General features: G+C 37.6%; 2 protein-coding genes across 4 annotated transcripts in view; one reads left to right on the forward strand and one right to left on the reverse strand.

Moving 5' to 3' along the window:
* On the forward strand, positions 1-17,699 carry fkbp5 (FKBP prolyl isomerase 5). Its single transcript, XM_056405225.1, has 11 exons — positions 1-354; positions 6,438-6,570; positions 6,751-6,895; positions 8,326-8,468; positions 9,825-9,939; positions 10,064-10,220; positions 12,016-12,106; positions 12,347-12,430; positions 12,520-12,705; positions 12,850-13,089; positions 14,199-17,699. Exons 2-11 carry the CDS (start codon positions 6,466-6,468, stop codon positions 14,295-14,297), a joined length of 1,365 nt encoding a protein of 454 aa, XP_056261200.1. The 5' UTR covers positions 1-354; positions 6,438-6,465; the 3' UTR covers positions 14,298-17,699.
* LOC130187516 (sodium- and chloride-dependent GABA transporter 2-like) overlaps positions 17,626-25,149 on the reverse strand; it is a 22,037-nt gene continuing 14,513 nt past the window's right edge. For all 3 annotated transcript variants that reach the window (XM_056405196.1, XM_056405204.1, XM_056405213.1), the window contains 11 exons: positions 24,853-24,940; positions 24,606-24,738; positions 23,896-24,030; positions 23,295-23,398; positions 22,765-22,889; positions 22,569-22,681; positions 21,738-21,875; positions 21,539-21,641; positions 21,353-21,453; positions 20,673-20,843; positions 17,626-20,585 (listed from right to left, as the gene is read on the reverse strand). In XM_056405196.1, coding sequence (XP_056261171.1) covers positions 20,472-20,585; positions 20,673-20,843; positions 21,353-21,453; positions 21,539-21,641; positions 21,738-21,875; positions 22,569-22,681; positions 22,765-22,889; positions 23,295-23,398; positions 23,896-24,030; positions 24,606-24,738; positions 24,853-24,940 — 1,325 coding nt within the window. In that variant the 3' untranslated portion in view covers positions 17,626-20,471. The remainder of the gene's footprint in view (positions 20,586-20,672; positions 20,844-21,352; positions 21,454-21,538; positions 21,642-21,737; positions 21,876-22,568; positions 22,682-22,764; positions 22,890-23,294; positions 23,399-23,895; positions 24,031-24,605; positions 24,739-24,852; positions 24,941-25,149) is intronic.

Below are 25,149 nucleotides of genomic sequence, written 5' to 3' on the forward strand. Positions count from 1 at the left end.
TTTTTTTTTCACCCTCTCTGTGTCTCTCTGCCTCTCTCCGTGAACAGTGTCATTTTGAAGTCTGAGCTCCATGCGGCTACTACACCGGCACGTTTAGAGAGAGCGAAAGGGAGAGAGGTGGGGGGCAAAAAAAAAAAAAAAAAAGAGAGAGGAAAAACAGCGCTAGGTTACATACACACTCAGCACATGGGCAGAACATTTAGTACCCTGGACATGAGATGAGAGGGGCGGGCTTGAATTAGGTGGAATAGACGCGGTTAAGAAATCGACCGAGTGGAAAGCGGGTTTCAGCGGGTCGCCGGCTGTTTTTTTTGGGGGGGAACAATTAAAGAAAAGGAGCGAGCCTACGGAAATGTGAGTGTTTTCATTTTCTCTCTCTGTTCTGCTGCTGTTGAGACTTAATTAAGGAGTTCATTAAGACATGAAGCTTAGCCCACCGGCTTTCTAGTGCTTTCTGTTCACGCCTGGCTGAGTTAAAGGGACACATGTTATACATCATGAAGATTTACCTTTACAAGCTATCTGGTATTAATTAAATAAATATAAAAAAAAAAAACAGAAACAAAAACGAGTCTGATACAACAGTTGGGGATTAAAACAAAAGATGCCCAGGTGAAGTTATCTGTTGTTGAGATAGTATATGTTAATCTTTCCATATGTCTGGTGGCATTTGAGGTTACAGCTGTATGTCACGGTGTTCTGGAAAAATAGGGCTGATAAGACTCCCTGTATGTGAGTGTGTTTGTAGGTGAAAGTGTGTGTGAATGTGGCACTTGGCTGTGGTTCCTTTTGTAGGTGAATGAGGACAACAGTTTACATCCAGAATCCCTCTAGGCTTAGGTGTATCTCCATAAATTACAGGTTGTATAATCCAGTTATTCTTTTTTTTTTTTTTTAGAATTATTAACATTAACTCTAGCACACTCTGTGCTGATCGTTACTCATTTTGGACCTACTTGTATGTTACAGGATGGATAATTGCAGCTCCTGAATAACTTAAAATATATGGCTGTTATCAAACATGTATTTTAGATTCAGTTGAGATGCAGAGTTGGCCTACTGACATGGGCATGGGTTGAGGCAAAGTCCCAGACATGAATCAGAGTGCTTCAGGGACATATTTAATGACAATAAATAACTTCTTGCCCAAATACACCAACAAGTGTGAAGGGGACAAGCCCTCATTGCAAATTCAAGGGTTTGCAATGTCATTTCATGTCCAAAGTATGCAGAGCACACAGCTTTACCACGGTAGCAGCATTTCCAGAAAGTGATGCCCATAAAAACAACTTTACAAGCTTTTCCTGCATCCTTCTTAATACGCTGTGATGTAATTGTCAGGCTGCAAAAAAAAAAAAAGACTCCCCCGGTATCAGACAATGCTCTGCTTCAGGATTTCAGTCTATAGGTTAGTCATGCACAGTGTGTGCTCGCATGTTCACATATGAATCAGCAGCAGAGATACGGATGTGAGACCAAATGTACAGATCATCTGTGTTCGTCTTTGGATGTGGTCTTTACTTCATCGTGTTCTGCTCGTGCATTCCTCCGCAGGGTATCTGAGTTTATGTACATGTATGCCCACATGCCATATGAGCTGTGTGGTTAATTTGCAGCTGGTCTCCCTGTCCAGTGTTTGATAAAAATACGTTTTACCACAAAGGACAGGTTAAAAGTTCAATGATAAAATCGATGGAAGAAGTAACTTTTAATTATGTGATTCTATTAATGATGGTAATTTATCGCAATATTACTTTACTTGCTTTATTTGACTTTAAATCACGTGTTAATGTAAATGTAAAGGTATGGTCACTTTGACTAATTAAAAACTGATTGTTTTCATCCAAAAATCGAAGCCTGGTTGTACGTGAGGGGGGTCAGATTGGTGAACACCATCAGGCTTTGCCAGCAGGGAACTGTGAATAGAAGGAACATTGTGTTCAGACACACGCGCGCACACACACACACACACACACACATCCACATGCACAAGGAGTTACATCTAAAACGAAATCCATGAAATTGAAAACACACAGAACAAGGTGTAGCTACAGAGGAGAGGGACATTTTGTGCTGACTTGTGTTCAAGAGTCCTGCAATCGAACACTTGGTCTTAGTGAGTGACACAGAACTGAAGAAGCAGAATAAATTGTGCAGATATTAATAAGCTAGATCTTTGGTTTGACCCTGTAGGTTAAGGCGCATGGGTGATGACAACAGCTCTTACTGTTCCTAAGATCTTGCTCACACTGAGAAAATGGGTGAAAATCCATTTCTTAATCAGTATTCAATATGATGAGCTCATTGCCAAGATGATGCATCTCAGGCCAAGCACTGCGGCTTAATGTTCATTTTTAGAGGCCATTCAAGAACTTAGTCACCACGGCAGAATGTCCTAATATTTGCACATGATCATCAACAGCATCTGGGATGTCCTGAGAGTCAGTCAGGACAACTGATGGAAAAATCTCGAGAAATGATGATGCAGCGAAGGAGAGCTGCCGTTCCTCTCTGTCAAAACGCACGGCCCTTGAGCAAAGCCTTAAAACATCTCTGTGGAAATGTTAAGTGGCCACAAGACTGCTGTCTGAACAGCGCCTGGCATTACCTGTTCTCTCTCTCACATTATTGTCTAGCCTTTGCAGTAAATATGAATACGATATTACTCAGGTCATCATATGAAATCTGATTTAAAAATGTTTTTAAGAGATAAAATAGATCAGAGAAACACAACTGTACTTATACCCGTCCTAATGTTACACGATGTCCAGTGCAAAGAGCTCCAATTATGGGCAAGAGTGAAGATGTGACGTGATAGAATTCATGCATGTGACATCAGTGAGATAATCTCTTATCTATATTTATACAGTTCAGATTGCATAGACAACATAAAAAAGCACAAATCATAGCTTTTTATGTAAGTCTTGTTCACTGGTGACTTACCAGCATATGAAGAGCAATTTAAGCAAGAACTTGCATAATTTTTTGCTTGCAATATATAATTTTGAAATCAAAGTATCTTGTTGGTAAGTGTACAAAAAACACATAAACATGTATTTTTTTGTCTGGGAACGGAGTGATATCTGCTTCTCAAAGATATACAACACTGTAGAATCCTCCTTTTATAAAATTTTAACTTTATTACATTTAGAAGAAAGCACAACATTTCTGACCTGACCTGATGAGGAGCCAGTTTGGTCTTGAATTGCTAATATCATCCAGTGAAGCAAAAAAAAAAAAACAGTCCTGTTGGTCTGCCTTACATCTCATGGTAAATATTACATTTTTATTTGCCATTGTTACTTAACAACTGTGGCCTAACATTAGTAACATCCTGATACGGTTCCATCTCAACAGCTGTGATTTGATGCTATGTGAGCAAGTGTTAACATCTCAGCTGTTGCATGTGATAATAATCACTGAATAGCATTTGCCAACATGCTTAACATAGCTAACTAGCTTTTACATTGTCTGCAAACAGTGTCGACATTATTGTGCCAGGGCAAACTGGAATTGCCTGCAGCCAGGTTTATTGAAGCAGCAGCAATGTGTGTCAACAATGATTGCTACTGTGATGAGAGAGGCAAGATTTAGCAGATGTAACACCAACAGGTCGTAACAGTTTAGTTTTTGGCAAAGCTGCTGTTGAAGTTTTTTTTTTCGCCACATGAATGTGTGAGACGGAGGCAGTTAGCATGAAGAAAGCCGTACAGCATCTGTCTGTCTGTCTGTCTGTCTGCATGGAGTAAACTGTCGAATACCACAAGTTGACATTTAATGTCATGGTTAGATTTGTAATCATGTTTACATATGCTTTGATCAGATAATCCTAAAGTGAGCCTAATTCGATTCAAGATTTTGCCAGTTTTAGACGTTTTTAATTCAGGCAAAGTTGTTTTAGAGAAACTTGAGAACATTTGAGAATATTTGGCTTTTGTTTAAAAAAAAGAAAAGAAAAAAGAATTTCAACATATTCATGATTCTCAAAGTCAAGTATCAAAATTTACTGGAAAAGTTCATTAGGGGTGATATCAGCACTTGTACTGAAAAACTTCAAGCAATACTTATCCCTACTCTATCATTTACCATTATATACGATTCTATATCTGTAATGTTTGGTCAGATTCGTAAACTTGTTGTTTACCTGTTCTTTGATCAGATGGTTCACAATTTAAATAAACATTTAAAATTTGAAATTTGGCTTATTTCGTTGCAGCAGTAAGGAGCCAAAAAGTATCGTCAGGAGCATCATATTGTCACTAAATTGAGCAATTTCAGTTTCAGTCTATATACCTATCAGTCTGACTGTGTAAAGCTGTGTATCAACCTGAGTATGTGTCTGTACTAGTACCAAGCTGGGATCAAATGCCTGGTCACAGTTAGTTATGAGGACGTGACGGCCATACAGAAGTCCAAATAAAGTTTAAAAAACTGTGTTGCTTTACACTAACACAGCCTCAAAGACCCAGTAGTGACAACTTTAAACTATGGACGGGTGACAAATTAAAGGAAAAACCTGATTAAATGAGTGGAGAAACAACCAATGCAGATGCTTCCACACAGACTGCATAGTACAAGTAAGCAGTTAACAGCCTGGCCTGCTCTGTGGCAGGTATAACAATGCTGAGCAGGTCTATTGATTCTGATTTTGTATCAAGATGACACAAGGCAAAGATCTGTGACTTTGAGAGAGGGTTCATTGCTAGGGCACAGACGGCAGGAGCTTCAGTCTCAGACACTTCTCAACTGGCCAGTGTTTCAGTAGGCTCAGTGACTTAAGTGACATCTACATTTAGATGTATGGGGAAAAACATCAGTAAATCGGGTCGGACATTGTGGTCGGGAGGGCCACAATGATGCATGATGCATGATGTAAGGAAAAAACAGAAGAGCAATTCTTCCTTAGGTAACTGAGAATATCAGTGTAGAACATGATCAGACTTTGTCAGCAAGAACAGTCTGTCCACAAAGAAGGATATTATAGTAGGGCTGTAGTGCAGAAACCCCTCATTACAAAAATGAAAGCACATTTGAGAGTTCAGTGGTGCAAAAAGCATATGCACTGCTTTACAGAGATTTCAAATGAATCATCCTTCACCATAGGGTCAACAAGTGGGCGAGTGCATGTTGCATGTGTAGCGTACATTAAATAGACGGTACAGGCCTGAATGCCTGACCCCTGTGGTGAGGGCATCTGCTGGCGCTGTTACGCTGTGGGGGGTCATTTTGCTGACATGGTTTGGCTCCGCTTAGAGTTGCAAATCAATACAAAGTTGTTTGGCGTGATCACCCTCATCCCATAATGAAACACTGCCATCCTGATGGGAGTGTGCTCTTCCAGGATGACAATGCATCAATCTATAGAGCAGCAGGGTGAACTGAATGTTTAGATGAGTATGAAAATGATGTGAATCATATGTTATGGCCTTTCGCACCTGTGGGAGATTCTGGACTGATGTGTTAGTCAGAAACTCGACCACCATCATCAAAACACCAAATGAGGGAATATCTTGTGGAAGGATGGTAGAGTCCAGAGACTTGTAGAATCAAATTGCATTGAAGTTGTTCATGTGGTGGCCCAACGCATTACTAAGACACTTTATGCTGGCTTTTCTTTTAATTTGTCATGCGTCTGTAAAGCACAACATCACCAGACCAAACGCGACAATATGCAGCCTCATATTGTGATATTACATCAGTGCATCACCACTGAGTTGAAGAGTCGTGATCAAATTCAAGATTTTCACTGCCTCGTCACAAACACAAGTGAAAGAGATAAAAATGATCTAGGCTACTTGTGATGGCGCAGCTTTATAAGCACAGAGTGTGTGAGTGTAGTCGAGCCCACACTTTCCTGTGCATGAGGCTTTCGCAAAGAAGAATGTGATGTTGAAATACTCATCACAAAATGAACTGTGAAGATATCTAAAGCAGATTTCATTTGGTCCATAAAATATCCAGATGCCATTTGTAGATTGTCACAGGGCCATAAAGTAATAGTCCTGAACATACTGTACCTCTACCTTTGTGAACATAGCCCGTGTTACAAAACGAAATGACAAGGAAGCAACTAGCTGCTGCCTTTCACATAGATTTATAGTTACGTAATTACTTCATCTGTGGAGGATCAGACAAGGTGTGATACAGCTGAGTGATAGCACAACTGCAGTAAGTAATGCTCCTCATACAAATGGGATTGATGCGAATGTGGCTTTTGCAGCAAAACCGCAAATTCATCTTCAGTTACAGTGTATAGACTTATGTCTTTAAATAGCAGCAAGTTATATAATGTGAAGAAAAAGTCATATTGATATTCTTTGTCAGAGATCGTGATTTTCCAGTCCATCTCCACAAATTAAACATAAGAGCCATAAGGACGTGTTATTTATGGTGCTCAGATTGCTGACACATAGATGTTTGTTCATTTTCTTTCTCAGTGTTACTGTGTGATGCCCACATGCAGAAATGACCACTGATCAGGATTTGCCTATGGATGCCCAGTCAGCCACAGCCGTGTTTGCTGCCAAGGGCACTGATGTAACACCCAATAAAGACCAAGGAGTTATCAAGGTATTTATTGTCATTGCTTTAAGTTTTCATGTAGGTGTTCAGGCACTAGTAGGACTCACTGTCCCACCATATGGCATGGTCGTGATTCGGTCTGTTCCAGCTCCTATTTCTTTTTATATTCTCTGTCAAAAAAAAAAACATCTTAGTTGAATTGGAAATTTGTTGTCCTTCTGTCTGCAGGTTGTGAAGCATCCGGGGTTAGATGGAGACCGGCCGATGATTGGGGACAGAGTGACTGTCCACTACACTGGAAAGCTGCTCACGGGGAAGAAGTTCGACTGCAGTCGGGAACGCAAAGAGCCTTTTTGCTTCAATGTGGGCAAAGGTAGGTGGCTTTATGCATTACTGTCCAGCTTGATAGTGTGGTAGGGTTATTTATTGCTTAAAGCAATAGCTTGACATTTGGGGAATTATGCTTATTAGTTAGTTTAGATAGTTTAGAGATTAGAAGATTGATCCCACTCACATGTCAGTGAAGTAAAAATGAAGCCACAGTAAGGACACATTTATCTTAGCTTAGCATAAAGACTGGAAACAGCTAGTTGTTAAATCTAAGATGTTAAATCTCATTTGTTTCATCTGTACAAAGAGCTGTATTATTAAAAACAAATGCCAAGGTTCGGGTCTTTGGAGTATTTTATGGTTATGTGTCGGACTGTTTCTTGGCTGGGAGTGTCCAAGTCATCTTTTTATTTTGGTTTTTGTGCAGATTAGACAAAAGAGATCAATCGTGTTAATTAATGAGCTTTAGAGGTGCTGGTAGGCAAATTTTTTTTCCATTGGAGAGAGCCAGGTTAGCTGTTATACCATTTTAAGTTGTTACACTCAGCTAGGCTAAGCTAAGCTAGCCAGCTGCTTGCTGTAGCCTTATATTTAACAAACAGACATGCTCGTCTAAGGGTTGGGTTATGCTCAGTCAGAACTACAGTTTATGTTGTCTGACCACACTGGAAGTCAAAACTGTGTTTATAGTTGTTTATAAGGCCCACACTCGAAGATGGAGTGAAAAACTGGTCATCAGAAAGAGGAGACATGTGATATTTTTTAAATAATGTCAACAGTGAAAAAAGAGAGCTAAAGAGAGAAGTTCAAACCCTTTCCTCCTCACAGCTGACCAGTCCCTGTGTGAAGTGGGCGTGAGTGTCGGATCATTGGTTTTTGGAAAGTTATGGACACCCCCCTAATCCAACGTCAGACATTTGTGTGTGTGTGTGTGTGTGTGTGTGTGTGTGTGTGTGTGTATTCCTTTAATTGGTCTTTAATCTTTAGAGGTGCATTTAGGCAGATCTTGTTACCTTTGGAGAGAGCCAGACTAGACTCCCTGTCTGCTCTCTTTAAGCTAAGATAAGGTGATCCTTAAACTGAATTCTCCACCAGAAAGCAAACTTCCCAAACTGTTCCTTTAAATTGTCATTGTTATCCTTGCTTAATGCTTGATGAATTATCTCAGCCAAAAAGGTCATGTTTTCAACTGTGTCTGGTTATTTGTCAGCAAAATTATGCAAAAAACATTAAAAAGCACTTGCACTTGGGGGGGTGGGGCATGGGCAGGGGGGGACCCACTACATTTTGGGGCAGATCCGGATCATTTACTCTGAATTTGATTGTTTGTTTTTTTAAGTCTGGTGTATGTTTGACATTGGCCTTGGCAACGGTCTGCATTTCTGAATGCCATTCTAGTACAGTTTATTTTGAACCAGTTAGATGACTCACTAAAATCTCTAAATTTTTTTCATTTGCTTTATCCACCCATAGGACAGGTCCTGAAGGCCTGGGACGTTGGTGTGTTGTCCATGCAGAAAGGTGAAGTGTGCAGGTTACTGTGTAAACCAGACTATGCTTATGGACCTGCTGGAAATCCTGACAAAATTCCTCCCAACTCCCAAGTAGTATTTGAGGTAGGTGTGCCACATCAGTGCTGCCAATTTGTGCCACTGTTAATTGTGCATCACGCCAAGGGACTCTGACAATTTAGGGGCATGTGTCAGTCTCTGCAGATGGAGCTTTTGGTTGTAAAATTAACTGGTCTGTCTATTTTAATCCCTCTCAGTCAAACAGCCAGTGTAGTCCAGTTGGCCAGTCTGTTTGGAGCTCAGTGGGGATACAATTCAGGCTTTCTCAGTCCTCTACAATCAATGATCATTATAATTTAGTTCCGGATAAAAATCAAAAGAGATTTAGCCGACTGCTCTGCTTTACAAGTCACCCCCCACAGACACATTTAAGTCATAAAATCGCATATTCTACCCCCTGTAAACTTTCTTTTGTCAAATCTCCCACTGTGTCACTGCCAACAATAATCTAACTGTGTCAGATGTTATCAAGCGTTTCATAATCTGTTGTGTAGTGTAAGCTATAAATGAGATCATTCATCATGTGCTGCACAAGTATACATATCTATTAAGTATAGACTATTAAGTCTGTTTATTTATTTTTTAAAAGATGTATTGAATTCTGGGTAACACTTTACTTATTTAGCATTTGTAAGCAGTATTTGAGAAATGGTTTACAACTCACTATAATGTTGTTATTACAGTAGTAATAAAGTGTTAATGAAAGGAGAGATTATAATTGTTGTCAAATACTGTACATTTATAAACACATTTCACAATGTCCTTATAGCTGCTTATACGCATGTTATCAACCACTTACTAAAGTTTTATATACTGCCTATAAGCTAAATAGGCAGACTGAAAGTAAAGTGGTATCGAATTTTATTGTTCTGAATATCAGGACAGTATCGGGACAGTCATTACAAACATGTGCAGCCAAATTTTGTTCAAACCCACAAAACTTTATTTTAAATCCTAGCAAGGACCCCAAAGTCTCCAAAGATGCCTGATATACGAGGCTGAATGTTGGAAGAACGTGTGTAAAATGATGCACAGGACATAAAAAAAATATTTCCATTTGATTGAATGGAGCAGCCACAGAGAACTGTCTTTGATTTGAATGTAAATATCATATAGTTTAGGTTGCAATAGGTTACAACATTATATTTACATAACATTAAATGTCTGACTGCACAACCTACCTGTAATGTATCTTCAATAGTCATTATTATTTTCTTCGTTTTTATTTTCATGACTTTTGTGGTGAGTCCTACTTATTTTTTTATTTATTTGTTTTTCCTCCTCTCACACCTACATACTGTAACACCATACATCAACTTCGGCACAGCTGTAATTTTATATTCTGCTTTATATAACTGTTTGTGTAGCACAATGATTAAATAAACGTTTACATCACAACAGATGGAGCTACTTAATTTCGAAGGAGAGATGCTTACAGATGATGGCGGCATCATGAGAAGAATAAAGGTCAAAGGGGACGGTTACACTAATCCCAACGATGGGGCAAGTGTTGACGGTAACAGCTTTCTCTGCTTCAAGGATCAATGTTGATACTGTGCCAGTTTTGCCGAATATTCAATATATTAAACGGTTACATCAGGGTTGAAATTGTGTCATAACTTGTGTCATGTGTTCCACAGTGCACCTGGAGGGGAGCTGTGGTGGTCGACTGTTTGACTGCAGGGACGTTACCTTTATTGTTGGTGAGGCTGAAGATAAAGGCGTTCCTCTGGGAGTGGACCGAGCTATGGACAAGATGCAGAGAGGAGAGAGCTGTGAACTTCACCTAAAACCAAAGTAAGTTAAATCTGTGACTTGGTTTGCTCCGTCATTGCGCTTAGAGTGTTTCAGTCTTTATGTGAAATTTCTTTGGAACTCTGAGAAGCTAAGAAGAGACATGAAGGTGTTTTGGGCTTATAGACATTTGAAATGGGGTAAGTCGTCCAAACAGCCATTGCTTTTTTGTGAGGGTTCACAAGTCAAAAATGTTGGGAACTACTGGTTTAATGTACTGTATTTTATAAGCTTATCTCTGATCTATTAAAGTAACTAGTAACTATATATGCCATATAAATGTGGTGGAGTTAAAAAGTACAATATTTGCTTGTGAAATGTAGTGGATCAGATGTATAAGATGTAAATAGATATATTTAAGTAAAATGCATGACTAAATGTACTTAGTTACATTCCACCACAGGCTGATACCACACCAGAAAAATCCTTAAATTTACAATTTACAAAGATTTAGTATTTATGCAGTGCTGTGACTGCTACTATTAATATGATATATTTTGTACATATATATGTGGAGTCAGAAGTCATTTGGTCTTCAACAGCTCTACAATGATTCTATGTGGATATGATCAGGATATACTGTATTGATCAAAAACCTAATTAACTTTCAGAGATCAGACAAAAAAACACATTTAATTCTTGTTATTCTTGTAACTTCAACCAGCTCTGCATTTAAGTACTTTTGTTTTTCTTGTTAAACATAAATACCATAGACAAAAGGGGAAAAAATAATAAATATAATGCATGTAGTACAGCCTAGACCACATTTAATTGTTCTGCTAATTAAAAATTGATGGAGCAATTATTACAGTAAATAGAACACATTGTACTGGCCAACCACATCATATCACTCCCCTCCCTTAACCCCCTGCCCACACCAACCCCTCAGGCAAAACCAGTACAGAGTATCGGCGATAAGTACTAGGAATTCATAGCGCAGAAACAATTCATGCTGAGAGGTCATGCCAGCATTTGGTCAACTAACACTGTGACAAATCTAATAAAAGAAGAAAGTACAGACAGAAAAACAAAAGAAACAAACTATGAAAATTTATATTCATAATGCTTCTCCAGCTCAGATGACTAAAATCTCTGTTTATCTCAATGGGGAAACCGTCTTCTAGTGTAGGTCCTGCAGTATATATTCTGTTTCATACTCCCTCAATTACATCTTTTTTATTTAATGCCAGGTAAGATGTCATCTCCTTTATCCACTTACACATGTGTAGATGTTTTTTTTTTCCCAGTTAAAAGCTATAAGCCTCTTTGGTTGCAAAATAAACATGTTAATTAGTAGCCTACATACTAGCTCTGCTTTATATTAAAATCCATAGGGTTTAGATTGATAACGAATAGGCTCTAAAGGAATGTGTGTTCAAAGCAAACTTTCTATTGCGTTATAAACTCCTCTCCAGGAATCTTTCCAAATTCCTCACCAGCCCACATTCTCGAAAGCAGTGGAACCGTGTCCCTTTAATGTCACTGCATTTTGAGCAAGTGTCTGGAATCAAAGTAAAACATGTTTATATTTTGACATGTGTAGCATGTGGGGAATTTTCACCATCCTCAGGTTTTTAATTTTTGTCACAAGTGGGATTTCCCTCCTTGTAGTTTAAATGTCAGATGGCTTGAGTTGACTGTTGACAGTTGGTTTTGATTTCCCAGTTTGGCTGCTTGACATTTAGACATGAATGTGTTCCAAAATAAATATTTAGCAGTTAATTTTGTTTCTAATTTTGTTTCAGTATCGTCAACAGGCTGATGATGATCGTCATGTTTTTTTTTTTGTTTTTTACAGGTATGGCTTTGGAAGCGAAGGTAGACCAGAGTACAAAATAGGACCAGACAAAGATATTGTATATGAAGTTACCCTCAAAGACTTTCAAAGGGTGAGCTCTCTTTTTACTTTTCCTGGTCTAATATACTTTAAGCAGCCATTCTACATTATATCAGACGAGATTCGGGATCAATACATGTCTGTTACTTTGGGTAGATTTTCCATTGAAGACAAACAAATTTTGGAAACAATTTAGTTCCTAGATAACTATGTAGCAAATTTCAGCTGACTACAAAAAACATAAAAAGTAGTGTTTACTCATTTTCTGTGACGCCAACTGTGTTTCCACAAGGCTAAAGAATCCTGGGAAATGGACTTGAATGAAAAGCTGGATTTGGCTGCTGGAGTGAAGCATAAAGGGAATCACTATTTTAAGGTACAGTGCCCATGCTGGTCTTCTATCTTAACAAATTATTTGTCCTCTTGCTTACATCTCTCTAAGTTCCTATTATCTTCCCGTATTAGGTGGGGCGGTACTTCCAGGCGGTCATCCAGTACCAGCGCATTGTTTCCTGGCTTGAGATGGAGTGTGGTACTGGGATAGAGCAGCAGAAGAGGATACAAGACTTTATTTTGACGGCCCACCTCAATTTAGCGTTGTGTTTCCTGCGGATAAAAGAGTTCTCACAAGTAGTGGAGAACTGCAACAAGGTGGGAGGCTGCATGGCCCTGATGATAGTCCATAATTAAACACCATTTCATTTCCTTAAGTGTCTCTTTGTAACAGCTGCTCTTCTAGATATATTCTTACCTAATTACTTTGTGTGTGTGTGTGTTTGTGTGTGTGTGTATTAGGTGATTGAGCTTGATGAGAGCAATGAGAAAGCTTTGTATCGTCGTGGGGAAGCGCGTCTCCTCCGCAACGAGTTCAGCCTTGCCATGGCAGACTTTCAGCAAGTGCTTCAAGTCAACCCCTCAAATCGGGCAGCTCGTGCTCAGATTTCCATCTGCCAGACCAAGATTAAGGAACATCATGAACAGGACAAGAGGACCTACGCCAACATGTTCCAGAAATTTGCAGAACGGGACGCCAAGGTCTGTGAACTCACTGCTCTTGGCTGAATGTACATAAACAGTCAGCCTGACTTGTTTCCTTTCTTTTCTTTTCTTTTCTTTTCTTTTCTTTTCTTTTCTTTTCTTTTCTTTTCTTTTCTTTTCTTTTCTCTAAGTGAATTAAATACTAACCTTTAAATTCATTTAAATTTGAAGAAATGATGAAAGTTATTTGGACTGAATTTGAATCTCATAGCACACCTTACCACACACACACACACACACACACACACACACACACACACACACACACACACACACACACACCCACGCATGCACCACAGAACTGATATAGTCCGTAATTTGTGGTCCTTTTTTTTGTGGTTTTATGATGCATCAAAACAGTTCTAATACTGAAAGCTTGTCATCAAATTCCACTCATAACAAGATCATGGCCCATCACATTTATTTAATCTTAGACAAGTATATGTGTCTGAGGCACATCAAACCCTTTAAAATTAGTTGATTTTTTTAGCTTCTGCTCTCGTGTTCGTCTAGCTCTATTTAATCCATTCAAAAATGTTTTAAATATAAATATATTTTACCAATATGTTTATGTGAAGGTTGATATTTGACCATTCATCAGCCATTTTGGGTATGAGAATGAGGGTGAGAATTACAGATGCAATTGAATGAAGGGCCTTCAGTGTGCTAGACATGTTTTGATATGCATCTCAAATGTATTACACTTATGTAGCTAATTTAGTTATTGTTTTCAAAGCTCAAAGGTTACATTTTGATAGTAAATTGTCCTGCTTCATTGTCTTCCCTTCTTCTCATTGTACTTTCTTTAGTAGTACACTACTGACCTCTAGTGGCTGTTGATGGATTTGTTTCTCACTTATTGATGCTGATTCTATTCTCTGTTAAAAAGAGAGAAAGAAAATAAATCAAAAATACAAAAGTAACAACACAACATGGTATTAAAACAACTTAATGTTAATGACCAATCTAAATTTAGTAGATTTTCACAGTATTAAATTAATTTTACTGAATGCACAGTTTCCTGGAACATTTCAGAGACATTTTCTTCAGTCTAAGAACTTGCCTTATCAACAATTTTCATTTGTGCCTCTGTGTCTTATACATAGATTGGGAAGCCGAAGAGGAAGCGGGATGACAGCATGAGGAGTGGCATGAACGGTGAGATGGGCATTAAACGACGGCGTAGTCAGGAGTGTCTGTCGTAATGGTGATATTTGGAAAGGAGAAAGAGAAAGACATTCCTCCCTTTGCTTTCCAAGCCCAGGGAGCAGAGGCAGGAGCGAAGACATATAAAAGCCTCTAATCCAAACCTCTTTATCCCAAAATCCAGCGTTACCATTCCTGCATATAAAATGGAGTGTAAGCGGGGACATTTGCAAGCCAAACAGCATTTCCCTGTCACATGGACTGTGCAACTGCCAGGATGTACCCCCTAGTGGATTTAGTACTGCAGAATCAGTGAGTTAAGATTGTCCCCTTTACAAAAGAAAATATAGTTTCTTCAAAAACACAGAGGAATTCCACTTTCTTTATCGTTAGGCTACTGTGTAAAGTTGAGATGTGCCCCCACAGTGTGTTTTTCCTATTCCAAAACTGCACTCATTGGTTTTCAGATGTCAGACTTGTATTTGGTATTAAGCCTTTTCTTGGGCAGCTGCATGCATGTGTCACAAGGTGTTTGGGATTCAGGCTTGAAACTTTTTTGAAACTTTTTTTTTTTTTTTTTAAATGTGCAATATGTACTTTGCACAAAAGTGTAAAAGTCTGGTTAGCTCAGTAGTTTTTTAAAGAAAAACACAATCGATTCTAAAATTTAAGAAAAGTAAATTGCCATCAACTTATAGTGTTTTTCACCATGTGACTTGACTTGAATTGACTTGACTCAACTCTACTTGGTTTTGGTATCAGGTAATTTTTTTTCCACTGTAGATAGTACCCCCTCAATGCTTCATTGCTACAATAGCAACCGAGTACAACGCCATCATGACGTAATCTTCAAAGTGACAAACACATGAACAATGTAGGATATAGAAGGGTTACCAAACAGAGAGTGATCATGGCTTTGCTTTGTGTGTTGCCGTACTAAAAGTATAGTACACACGGTAACTAAAAGAACTGTAACTGTAACTTCGGGCGGCTGTGACTCAGGAGGTAGAACAGGTTGTCCACTAATTAGAGGTCAGTGGTTCGATCCCCGGCTCCTTCAGTCCACATGTCGAAGTGTTCTTGGGCAAGATACTGAACCCCACCTTGCCCCTGATGGATGTTCCATCAGTGTGTGAGTGTGATGTATGAATGTGTGAGTGAATGGGTGAATGTGGCAAGTCCATAACTGTCTACTGTCTACAGTGAGCGGTGTACAGTCGCATGGTGGGTTTGTTCAGAACGTCCTGTCTCGCACAATAATGATACAGTAATGACGATTCTCTCTGACCAATCGGTAGTCTGCAGTTTGTTTTCACATTACTTTTTTGGAATTGCCTCATCTTGCTTGGACCCTCTGTGGAGGTGATACCAACAATAGTACAAAAGATTCCAGGTGGGCTATTATCCACAACTTTTGCCCGATGAAAAAAAAACAGAAAAGTTGAGTAGACTTGGGTCGAGTTGAGCCGTTACCATGCAGTGGAAAGGGGCTATTAGAAATGAATAATCATAGAGTTGGCAATTACATAAGCCTGAACTCATTTAATGTCGGGAAATACAAAAATACTACAATTCACAAATACTAAATTCTCCTTCAGACATGAACCTTCAGTATTGTCAGAAATCGCTGATAAGATCCTCAAATTATCAGCAGACACCAGAAGCAGAGAGAAGAATTTGAAAAAAGCACAAACTACAAATATGAAATCATACCAAAATATAAATCTGTAATTCTGGTGTTCTGGCAAATTCACAATTTACTTTTATATTGTGGTTTGCTACTACTCATGAAGACAAATTAGTGCATCTTTTTTTTTTTTTAAGCCCGTAACAGATTCAGATGAGATGCAATTCAAATTTAGACATTTGTTTTGGGCAAAGACGAGGCATTGTTTTCCTAAGATGGGTTAAGACCACAGTCATGCACTAAAATAATTTATTCATGAGTACATGCATGGTAGGTCATTATTAATTTGTTGAAATCTTATATTTTATCTATAAAAAGACATCAGGCAGTATAAACGGTTTTAATGAAAAGACCAGCCTGGCATTGTAGTTGATCAAGTAAAACACCCGATGATAGGCGCCTTTGGGAGTGATAAGAGATAAAAACATATTTTTTAAGGACTGATAACATTTTAAGCCGGTGGCAGCTGCAAAAACTTTTAATGAAAAAAAAAAATAGAACCGTCAAACTATATATATATATATAAAATTAAATGTTTCCGCTATTAAGCTTTGGTTGATTTTAGTGATTGACGAGTCGAAGTTTCTTCTTCTGTTGCACTCAATGTGTGTTGATCTATCAGCATGGCACAATCGTCAGCGCACATAAAATCTTCATTCATGAAGTGAATGCATGCAGCATTACTTCTGCTACTGTCGAAAATCTGAATAATTGTGATTCAGGCTTCCCACAAGAGGAGGCGTTTGAATCACCCCATTCCCACCTTTGTATTTGACAGGGCAGACAGACCACTGCTGACTCTGCAGGTGGAGGTGGGAGAGGGATACAGAGATCACAATTAAGCTTTAAAATTGTCAGAACCACATTTTTCTTTCAATCTTTCACAAATTTCATGAACTCTGGTAATGTGATCAGCTACATAATTTTATATCTGTGTAGTTTTTTTTTTTGCCTCAGTCCCAGAAAAAGGTGTCTCTTTATTTCACTGCATCCATTATTATTATTTTTTTATTTTTAAATGTGTGAATGTCAGTGGATAGTGGACAATGATGCACTTTGGTGACTGTCAAACCAACACTGTTATCTTGTCATGAAATGTCTGGATAAAATCTGGACAATATCCTTGAGATGTTTTATAAACATTGGTTGGTTCAGAATGAAAACCTTAGCTGTCTTAAATATTTTGTGTAAAAAAAAAACAAAAAAAAAAAAAAAAAACAACAGTGTGTATGTGTGTGTGTTAATATATATTGTTGTTTTTTAAACAGCTTGTTGCTAAATGTTTTCAAGTACTGCTGGCTCTAAACATTCAAACATTTTGTACAGTGGAAATGAGCATGAAGTACTTTTTTTCTATCAGTTATACGGACTATTTATCCTCCACTGTCCACTACAAATAGATTTAAAGGCCTCTTACTGCTACATTCATCATTTTGATAACTTGAAAGTGTAAATTTCAGGAATAATTTGGAAAATGTTGACAACAACAAGCAGGATAAAATGCAGCTGGTTAAACTGCAGCATGGCCGATGTGGGTTTGGTTTTTATTAGAAAGTGAAGTGTAATGTCATACAAAATGTTTACATGTATTCAAAAGATCATTGCCCTGTAAAGCAAAGTGTGATCAATGTTTTAAACCGGCATTTATGCAAAAGAAATATTTTCAGACAAAAAAACTACGTAAGGTACCTTTGTTCATGTCTTCTTTATATATTTTTTTATTTTTTTGCACTTTAAAAGCATTAAATAAATCCAAGAGTTGCATTTAAAGAAACATGTCATTCTTCAAGTTAGGCCACTATTTTACAGTATTATATCTTTCAGCGTTGCTTTTGGCATTATAGCAGTATTGTCATAAAAATGTTTAAATGGAAAATTTATGGTTAAGTTTTCATTTTTCTTTTAAAAAGTAAGTGTGGGAATCTTGTATATGAGTTGACATGGAGACTACCAGAATAGCTATTTTCCCATTTCATTATAACTCATGCACCTTTTGGTTTTACTCTCTTCAGAGTGACTGGTGCAATAACATTTTTCCAATTGATATTTGCCATTTCTTTTAACTTAATTTTACACTTTTTCCCTCAAGTTTTTGAAATCTTAACAACAGTAACTGTGGTAAAGAATTGCATTCTGTCGACATTTTTAGGATACACATATCTGGATACATGAATGTGTCTCTCTTCCGTAGTTAACAGTGGGTTTTTACAGCTTTTGGAGAACAGCTGCATGTAGTGGCCGAAAACATTTCTTTCTATCTTTCTATGATAACTTAAACTTAAACGTCATCTGCAGGTGAAGATCATGGGATCCGAAAGCTCCTCAAAAGGATCAAATGGACCTTGTGGTGAGATTGTTTTCCCAGCTGTGTTATTGATATGTGTTATTGCAGCTGAGTTGGAAATTTGACACTTAAGAACTTGATGCATGATGCATTCAAGGACACAATGGTTTATACTGTGACTTCTTTAATGGTCTCCGAAGACTACATCAACTGCAAAAGCATCTGAATCAGTGTAGCATTCACAGAACAAAATTTGTTTTGCATTATTGCCAATTTATAATTAACATTTTGCTAACCGTTTTATTTAAAAACTGCTGATTTTAACTGTCAAAAAAAACAAAACAAAACAAAAAAATCAACTATCAACTTTTTTCTTAAGCAACAATAAACTGGTGACTGATCATTACTGAATGTTTGTAAACGATTAATAATGTACTCTTATTTGAATTACTATTCAAAGCTATTTTTCTGAGTCAGATCAATGTTCTATCCATAATTGATTTGTATCTAGTTAAATCATCAAATGTAAAGCACTGATTCTGTCACCATTCACTCTGACAAAATCATGAGGTGAAATCAGCAGAAATAAATCAATAATGATGAGCTGCCAGTTTACTGAAGCCTATTAATACTTAATCACATGAATACCTGTTTGCCTCATACATAGATAATACTTGCAAAATCGCGCACTGTTTGATGAGACTTATATGACATTAAGTTATCAAATACCAGTGCTGTCATTCATTCAATTACACAAACGTATTCGTTAAGACAACATCAGCTAACTGGTTGTTCATGATGGATTTACTGTTAACAACGTGTAATATAAAGTGTGAACATGAATTCACACAGTTTCTGCAACACAAATCATTTAAAAAACAAATTATTGATTGATCCTTAAATGTGTAAAGTAACAGATTACAGCATTTATGTCTCATACAAAGAACTACTGCCACAAATTTCACTGATATATGATATAAAAACAATACAAAACGATACAAACATTAAGTTGCAAACTTGATAAATGAGTGTTCTGTATAAAAACTAGAATTACACAAGCTTAAAGCTTCATCTACAGTAAAAATATAATCTATTTAACTTCTGTTAAAAATATACTCTGTGACTATGACGGTTATAGCCAACAGTTTTACACAGTGTGTCTCTTTTCTATTTGGTGTGTCTATCATCACAGGCCCAATTGTAGTAATTACCTTTTTTAAAAAAAAATGTTTACACCAAATACGAACTTGTAAATGTTAAATAGTTTCATGCCTGTGTGAGCAGCACATATGTATTTTTTCAGTAGCGGTGCTCAGGTCAGAAACACTTTAGTGTTGGGACAGCCTGGTGTCTCATTGGCTATGGTGCTCAAAGTGTCCTGGGTCTGAATCTGACCCTTAATGCTGGATAACCTCCCTTGTTTCATGTCACTCCTGTCACAATAATTTACATTTATTGAATTCATTCCATTCACAGTGACCTAAAAGTGACTTTAGTGTTCAGTCTGTATGGCCTTTAGGAGGTGCTGATCAATGTTACATTACTCCATATAGTTATATAAACTGGTTAGAACAAAACAAAACAAAAATCAACCATATACTCAAGTGATCCGTCAATCGGTTGTTTGACAGATTACTTATCAGCAAAAACTTTAATAACTGATTCATTGTTTAAGTAATTTATCAAGTTGTTAACTGTGAATTGGAGAAAACTAGACCTCTGAAGAAGTCATGCATTGGCACTATTTTCTGACATTTCATAAACTAAACGATTAATTGATTATTGAAAAAAGTAGTGATGGATTAATTCATAATGAAAATTGCAGCCCTACTTGCTACTCTTCGGAGCTGTCGCTGACTGAAAGTCACATGATGAAACCAAAGATGACTCCCATTGCTGAATGAAAACCATGAGATGTGTTTGAAAGCTCAGAAACAGAAAAAAAAACAGAAGGTTTCCTGTGTGTGGACCTTTGAGCTTAGATTCTGTTTCCCATGTCCTTTAAATTATTTCTGTTGAGTGAGCATTCAAACTCTGCAGTGCTTAGTGGAGCGATAACAAAGTGAATTTGAAACCATTCCTTTAGTGCAGTGATTCCCAGCCAGGGGTTGCAAGATAAAGTAGCTTTGTTTTAAGGGGAAAAAGATTGGGAATCACTGGTTTAAAAGGAACTTGGCGTATGACTTCTGCATTGGGGGTAAACCTTCCCTTGTGTCTCAAAAAGTGTTCAGTGTTTCTGAACCTGCTCCAGTTTCTCTCTTCTCACGAGGGCACCCTGCTGTCAGGAGATGAGGTCAAGTCGAGCAGCTCAAAAGCCTTTTTCTCTGATTTGGTCAAAGGAAGGTCTTCAGCTGGAGTACATAAGATGGAGATCCTCTAAGAGAGAAGAATATCATTTTTAATAAAAAAAAAAGAAAATCAGAAACACACAAACACATAGCTTTTTTGGAGACCCCAGCTCACCTGTCGTAGTGTACCAGGAGTGACGCTCAGATTGTACAGCATCCACAAGGGAACCATGAGCGTAGAGGAGAGAGTGAACCACCAGCCAAGAGCATAACCCCACCACGGATACTCAATTGTGTTGTTGAACTTCAGAGGAGTATATTTAACCAAAGAGAAAATGAATGTTCCCTGAAAATAGTAATGGGAAAAGCTGTTTAAGTCTTCGCAATACAGTTTACAAAATGTTAAAAATGTAACATTAATCACTCCAAGCTAAGTTTAACACTTAAAGCTAATTCAACCATTTATAAAGGAACTTTCTTTTTATAATTCAAGTTTTTGAATAATCATTTCAGTTGACATTTAGCTAAACCACTCTCCTGAACAGTCAGGACACAACCAAGACTTGTGAGGAATGAATTAAACCGTGTATATTTGCTCAAATGTAACCTGCAATTGTTACCACGTCCGGCTATCTTACTATTTACACATAATGAGACCTAATGTAACTTCCAAGGCCAAGAATTAGTATCATTAGCTAACTACAGTAGTTTGTGAGGTTACAGGTTAAGTATCATTACACCACTGTATGGGGGGTACGCGTTTTCTCTTTTAATTTCAATGTAATGTAATGTGTTAATCTGAGAACAGAAAACTTGACAGGCAGCAGTAAGTAACTAACTTTTATTGTAACTCACCATGCAGACTACTGGAGTAACATATTTCAAACAGTATTTAATCAGGGGAAAAGGCCTGTAGCCAATCATATCCTCAATGTTATCATAAAACCGATCTGCGCCTGCAAGTAGATGGAAACACATATGTGAGGAAATTTCTGAGGAAAACCTGTGAAGAGATAAGTACATTCTTATTTGTTAACGCACCATACACCCATCCAATAGAGACAGACTGCAGTATTGCAAAGAGAAGTAGAGTCATCCCACTGCAGGCATAGTAGTCAAACACCTGGAAGATGTACAGTCCACCCTATGTGTGAGACGAGAATTCAGTTAGCCACTCTGTTATAACGTTCTTACATGTGGTTATTATAAATGATGTGACATTTTAATTCGAAAATCTTACTTCTGTAACCATCACAAGGCCGATGAAGAAACTGAGAACACTAATAGCAAGCAGAAGAAGTTTACGTCGATGACCAACTTGGAAGAAGGAGGGATTCATGTCGCAAATTGCTGTTACGAGAGCTTCCAAACCTACAAACTGAAACAGACCTCTCAGTTAAACAATAACTCTACCCCTGAACCACGTACTATGATCTTTGCAGAGCTGATGTTACAAAGTACTCAGAGAGTGCATACCTCCCCCAGGGCTGCACATTTCTCTAATCAAATTATTTTTTGATAAAGATAATGATTAGGTTTTTTTTTTAAATGTGCACCTGGATCTGCATTGAAATACATTAAAAAACAAAAATCATGTGACATATGATTGTGATTGTTTCATATTAGTAAGTACAGTAGTTCATGATAAATGTTAGCACAGTGCTAAGAAAGCCTTTCAAAACTTTGTGCATCTGAACTTTGATTTGAATCCACACCAAGAAATGTTTACTCATCCCTTGGCCCATTGCTGAACTCCCTCATGATTCACTGAGATCTGATGACTCACTTTTAAAATATCCTCAAAACTAACACAGACATGCAAAAAGGCTTGAAAATATACTGTGACTGTGAGTGTCACTTTTGACTGTAAGACTCACAAGGACTGGTATACAAATACATCGAAAGTAGAGTCCCATAATGAATTGAAGCCCTTGCTTTGCTCTTTTACTGTATATGAAGTGTAGGTTATTCTGGATAGAAGATGGTTATTTCATGATCTTCAATTGAAAAATTTTATTCATGAGAGAAAAAAGCAACTGTTAGGACTGATTTCACATCTAAAGAAGTTTACCTCACTGTCCAGTCCCAGGAGGATAATCATAATGAAGAAGAATATTGCCCAGAGCTGAGGAAAAGGCATCATGGCTACCGCTCGAGGATAGGCAATGAACGCCAAGCCAGGACCTGCAGTGAGCATGGGATGGTCAAAAAATAAAAAAATAATAAATTCATTAATTAACTCACTTTCTTTCTTTACATGTACTTACCTGACTCTGCTACTTTTGATATGTCTGTGTTTTGCTCATATGCCATGAATCCAAGTGCAGAGAAGATGGCAAAGCCAGCTACAAAACTGGTCCCACTGTTCAGAAGGCACAAGTACACACAGTCCCTACAAATAAAAAAAGCAACATTATTTTTATTTTGTATTACATGCATGACACATTTACAACTTTTCTTCCCATATTGACTTAAATTCTTTCACATAACCAGCACAACCCATCATCATTAATATAACAAGGCTGGTTTTGTTTAGTTTTTTTGTTTGTTTGTTTTTTTTGTTTTTTTCTTGCCTAAAATGAAAAATGGAGGCCCAGATGTTCTGGAGAATATCTCATTGGTTGAGTTGTATGAAATTTTGTTTTGTATCATCGTTTTTCTTTTTTTTTGTGTTGAGCTGTTTTGCATTTATTAATCAGTGGCTTACTTAAAGTGACGCCTGAGAAATAATTTTTTTTGGTTGTGTCTTTTGTAAAAAAAAACAAAAAACACATCATAGACATTAAAACAAACTTACTTGTAGCAGTTATTGTTGTATTTATTATAACTGCCAAGTGCAGTTAGACATCCAATGCAAATAGCATAGGAATAAAATATTTGTGTGCCAGCATCCATCCATACCTGCAAGGAAAATAAAGGACATTTTCACATCTACAATAAATTACATATGAAAGGCATTTCCTGGGTGTTGCAACTGTGCAGTGAGTCTAGACAGAAAGAGCTAATGTTTTACACTTCTGACGATTTTTTGTGACACAAGCAAACCAATCATCTATAAATATAGTTACACGTAAAAACGTGACACCGCTTTAAACCATGTATAAGTAATCCTTTCACTCTCCTGATCTTTGATTTTCCACTGAAAGGTCCACTTTTGTAGCCTAGTATAGGTAATATATACATCCTGTTTTGTACATAGTTGTTCCACACATTCAAGCCACATAATGCTTACACCAAATGCAACATTTAAACTCAATGTAGAAAGATGGAAATATTAAAATGTCATGTGCATTACTTTCTGCAAGTTTCTGTATAATTCATCTTTACATCTGCGGAAACCACTGTAGATTAAGTAATATGTATCATCAAAACAGACAAGTAGTGAAATCTGTTCACACCTGTGGATCAGTGAGGCGGGATGGATCTGGGTAGAGGTAGAACTTGATCCCATCTAAGGCCCCCGGCAACGTGAGTCCACGGACAAGCAACACTGCCAACATCACATATGGAAATGTAGCAGTAAAGTAAACTACCTGTGGAAGAGCCAGAGGGAAAGTTAATCTGGCTCTGTGATGCCGGGATAGATTTTATGTGCTTCGTGCCTGCTCGAGAACCACTGACATTCAGCATGGGTAAATCACACTGGGATACTCTGACATGACCTATTCTAACAATCAACATTTACACTTTATTCTGTAGATAAGTCTGAGAAGGTATAGGAAACATGGTGCACCACCCAGAAGGTACTGTGGAAGGCTGTGTTTACGAGTATTTTGAGATAAATACAAATGGCAACATGCTAACATGCTAACAATGACAATGCTAAGATGCAGGTGTTAAAATATATGCCATTTGAAGCACCTCACCACCATGTTAACATTTGCTAATTAGCACAAAACTCAGGTACACAGGTTGAGAGGATTTGCAGGTATCTGGTAACCTAAAGTCGTGGACAACTGAACATTTACACAGGTGTTGTATCTTTCAAAGTCACATGATTGCAGAGTTTTTAAAGAGTAGAAGAGCTATTACTATCCCATTCCTACAGTATACACTATCTTTCAACAGTTGTAGTTGTGGTACAACACAAAAAAGGTGGTTGTCCTACCTTCCCTGTGGACTTTACTCCCTTCCAGACACAAAAGTAACAGATGATCCAGGACAACAGAAGACACAGAGCCAACTCCCATCGCATGCCACCTATCTCATGGACACTTCCTGTGACATTCAAAATTCTTCTCCTGCAAATCAAATTTCCAGTCATAATTCATAAATGTCACATCACTTTAAGAGTTCATACACAGACAGGGTTTAAGGTTTAAGGTTTGAGTTTGGACTTTGTTTTTCGTACTCACTCCCAAAACTCTCTCACTGGTGATGTTGCGTTTTCCACCACAGTCCAGTTGTATAAATCAGTCCTTCGATCAAACTCCACACAGGTCTCTGTTGCAAAGAAATACAGGATGTTTTTTTGAAAAAAAAGAAAAAAAAAAAGGCATTCAAGGACACAAACACACAATAAAATTTTTCGTTTGTCAAAGCCTTCAACCCTTTAGTAACATTTTCAAACAAAGAGACACCTGTTGTACTCCTATCGTGATTCAATACTGGTGATTTAAGTCACCCTTCACCCAAAAATGTGCTTATTATTT

The sequence above is a fragment of the Seriola aureovittata genome, chromosome 2 (assembly GCF_021018895.1).
Source record: "Seriola aureovittata isolate HTS-2021-v1 ecotype China chromosome 2, ASM2101889v1, whole genome shotgun sequence".
In the NCBI taxonomy this organism is placed as follows: Eukaryota; Metazoa; Chordata; class Actinopteri; order Carangiformes; family Carangidae; genus Seriola; species Seriola aureovittata.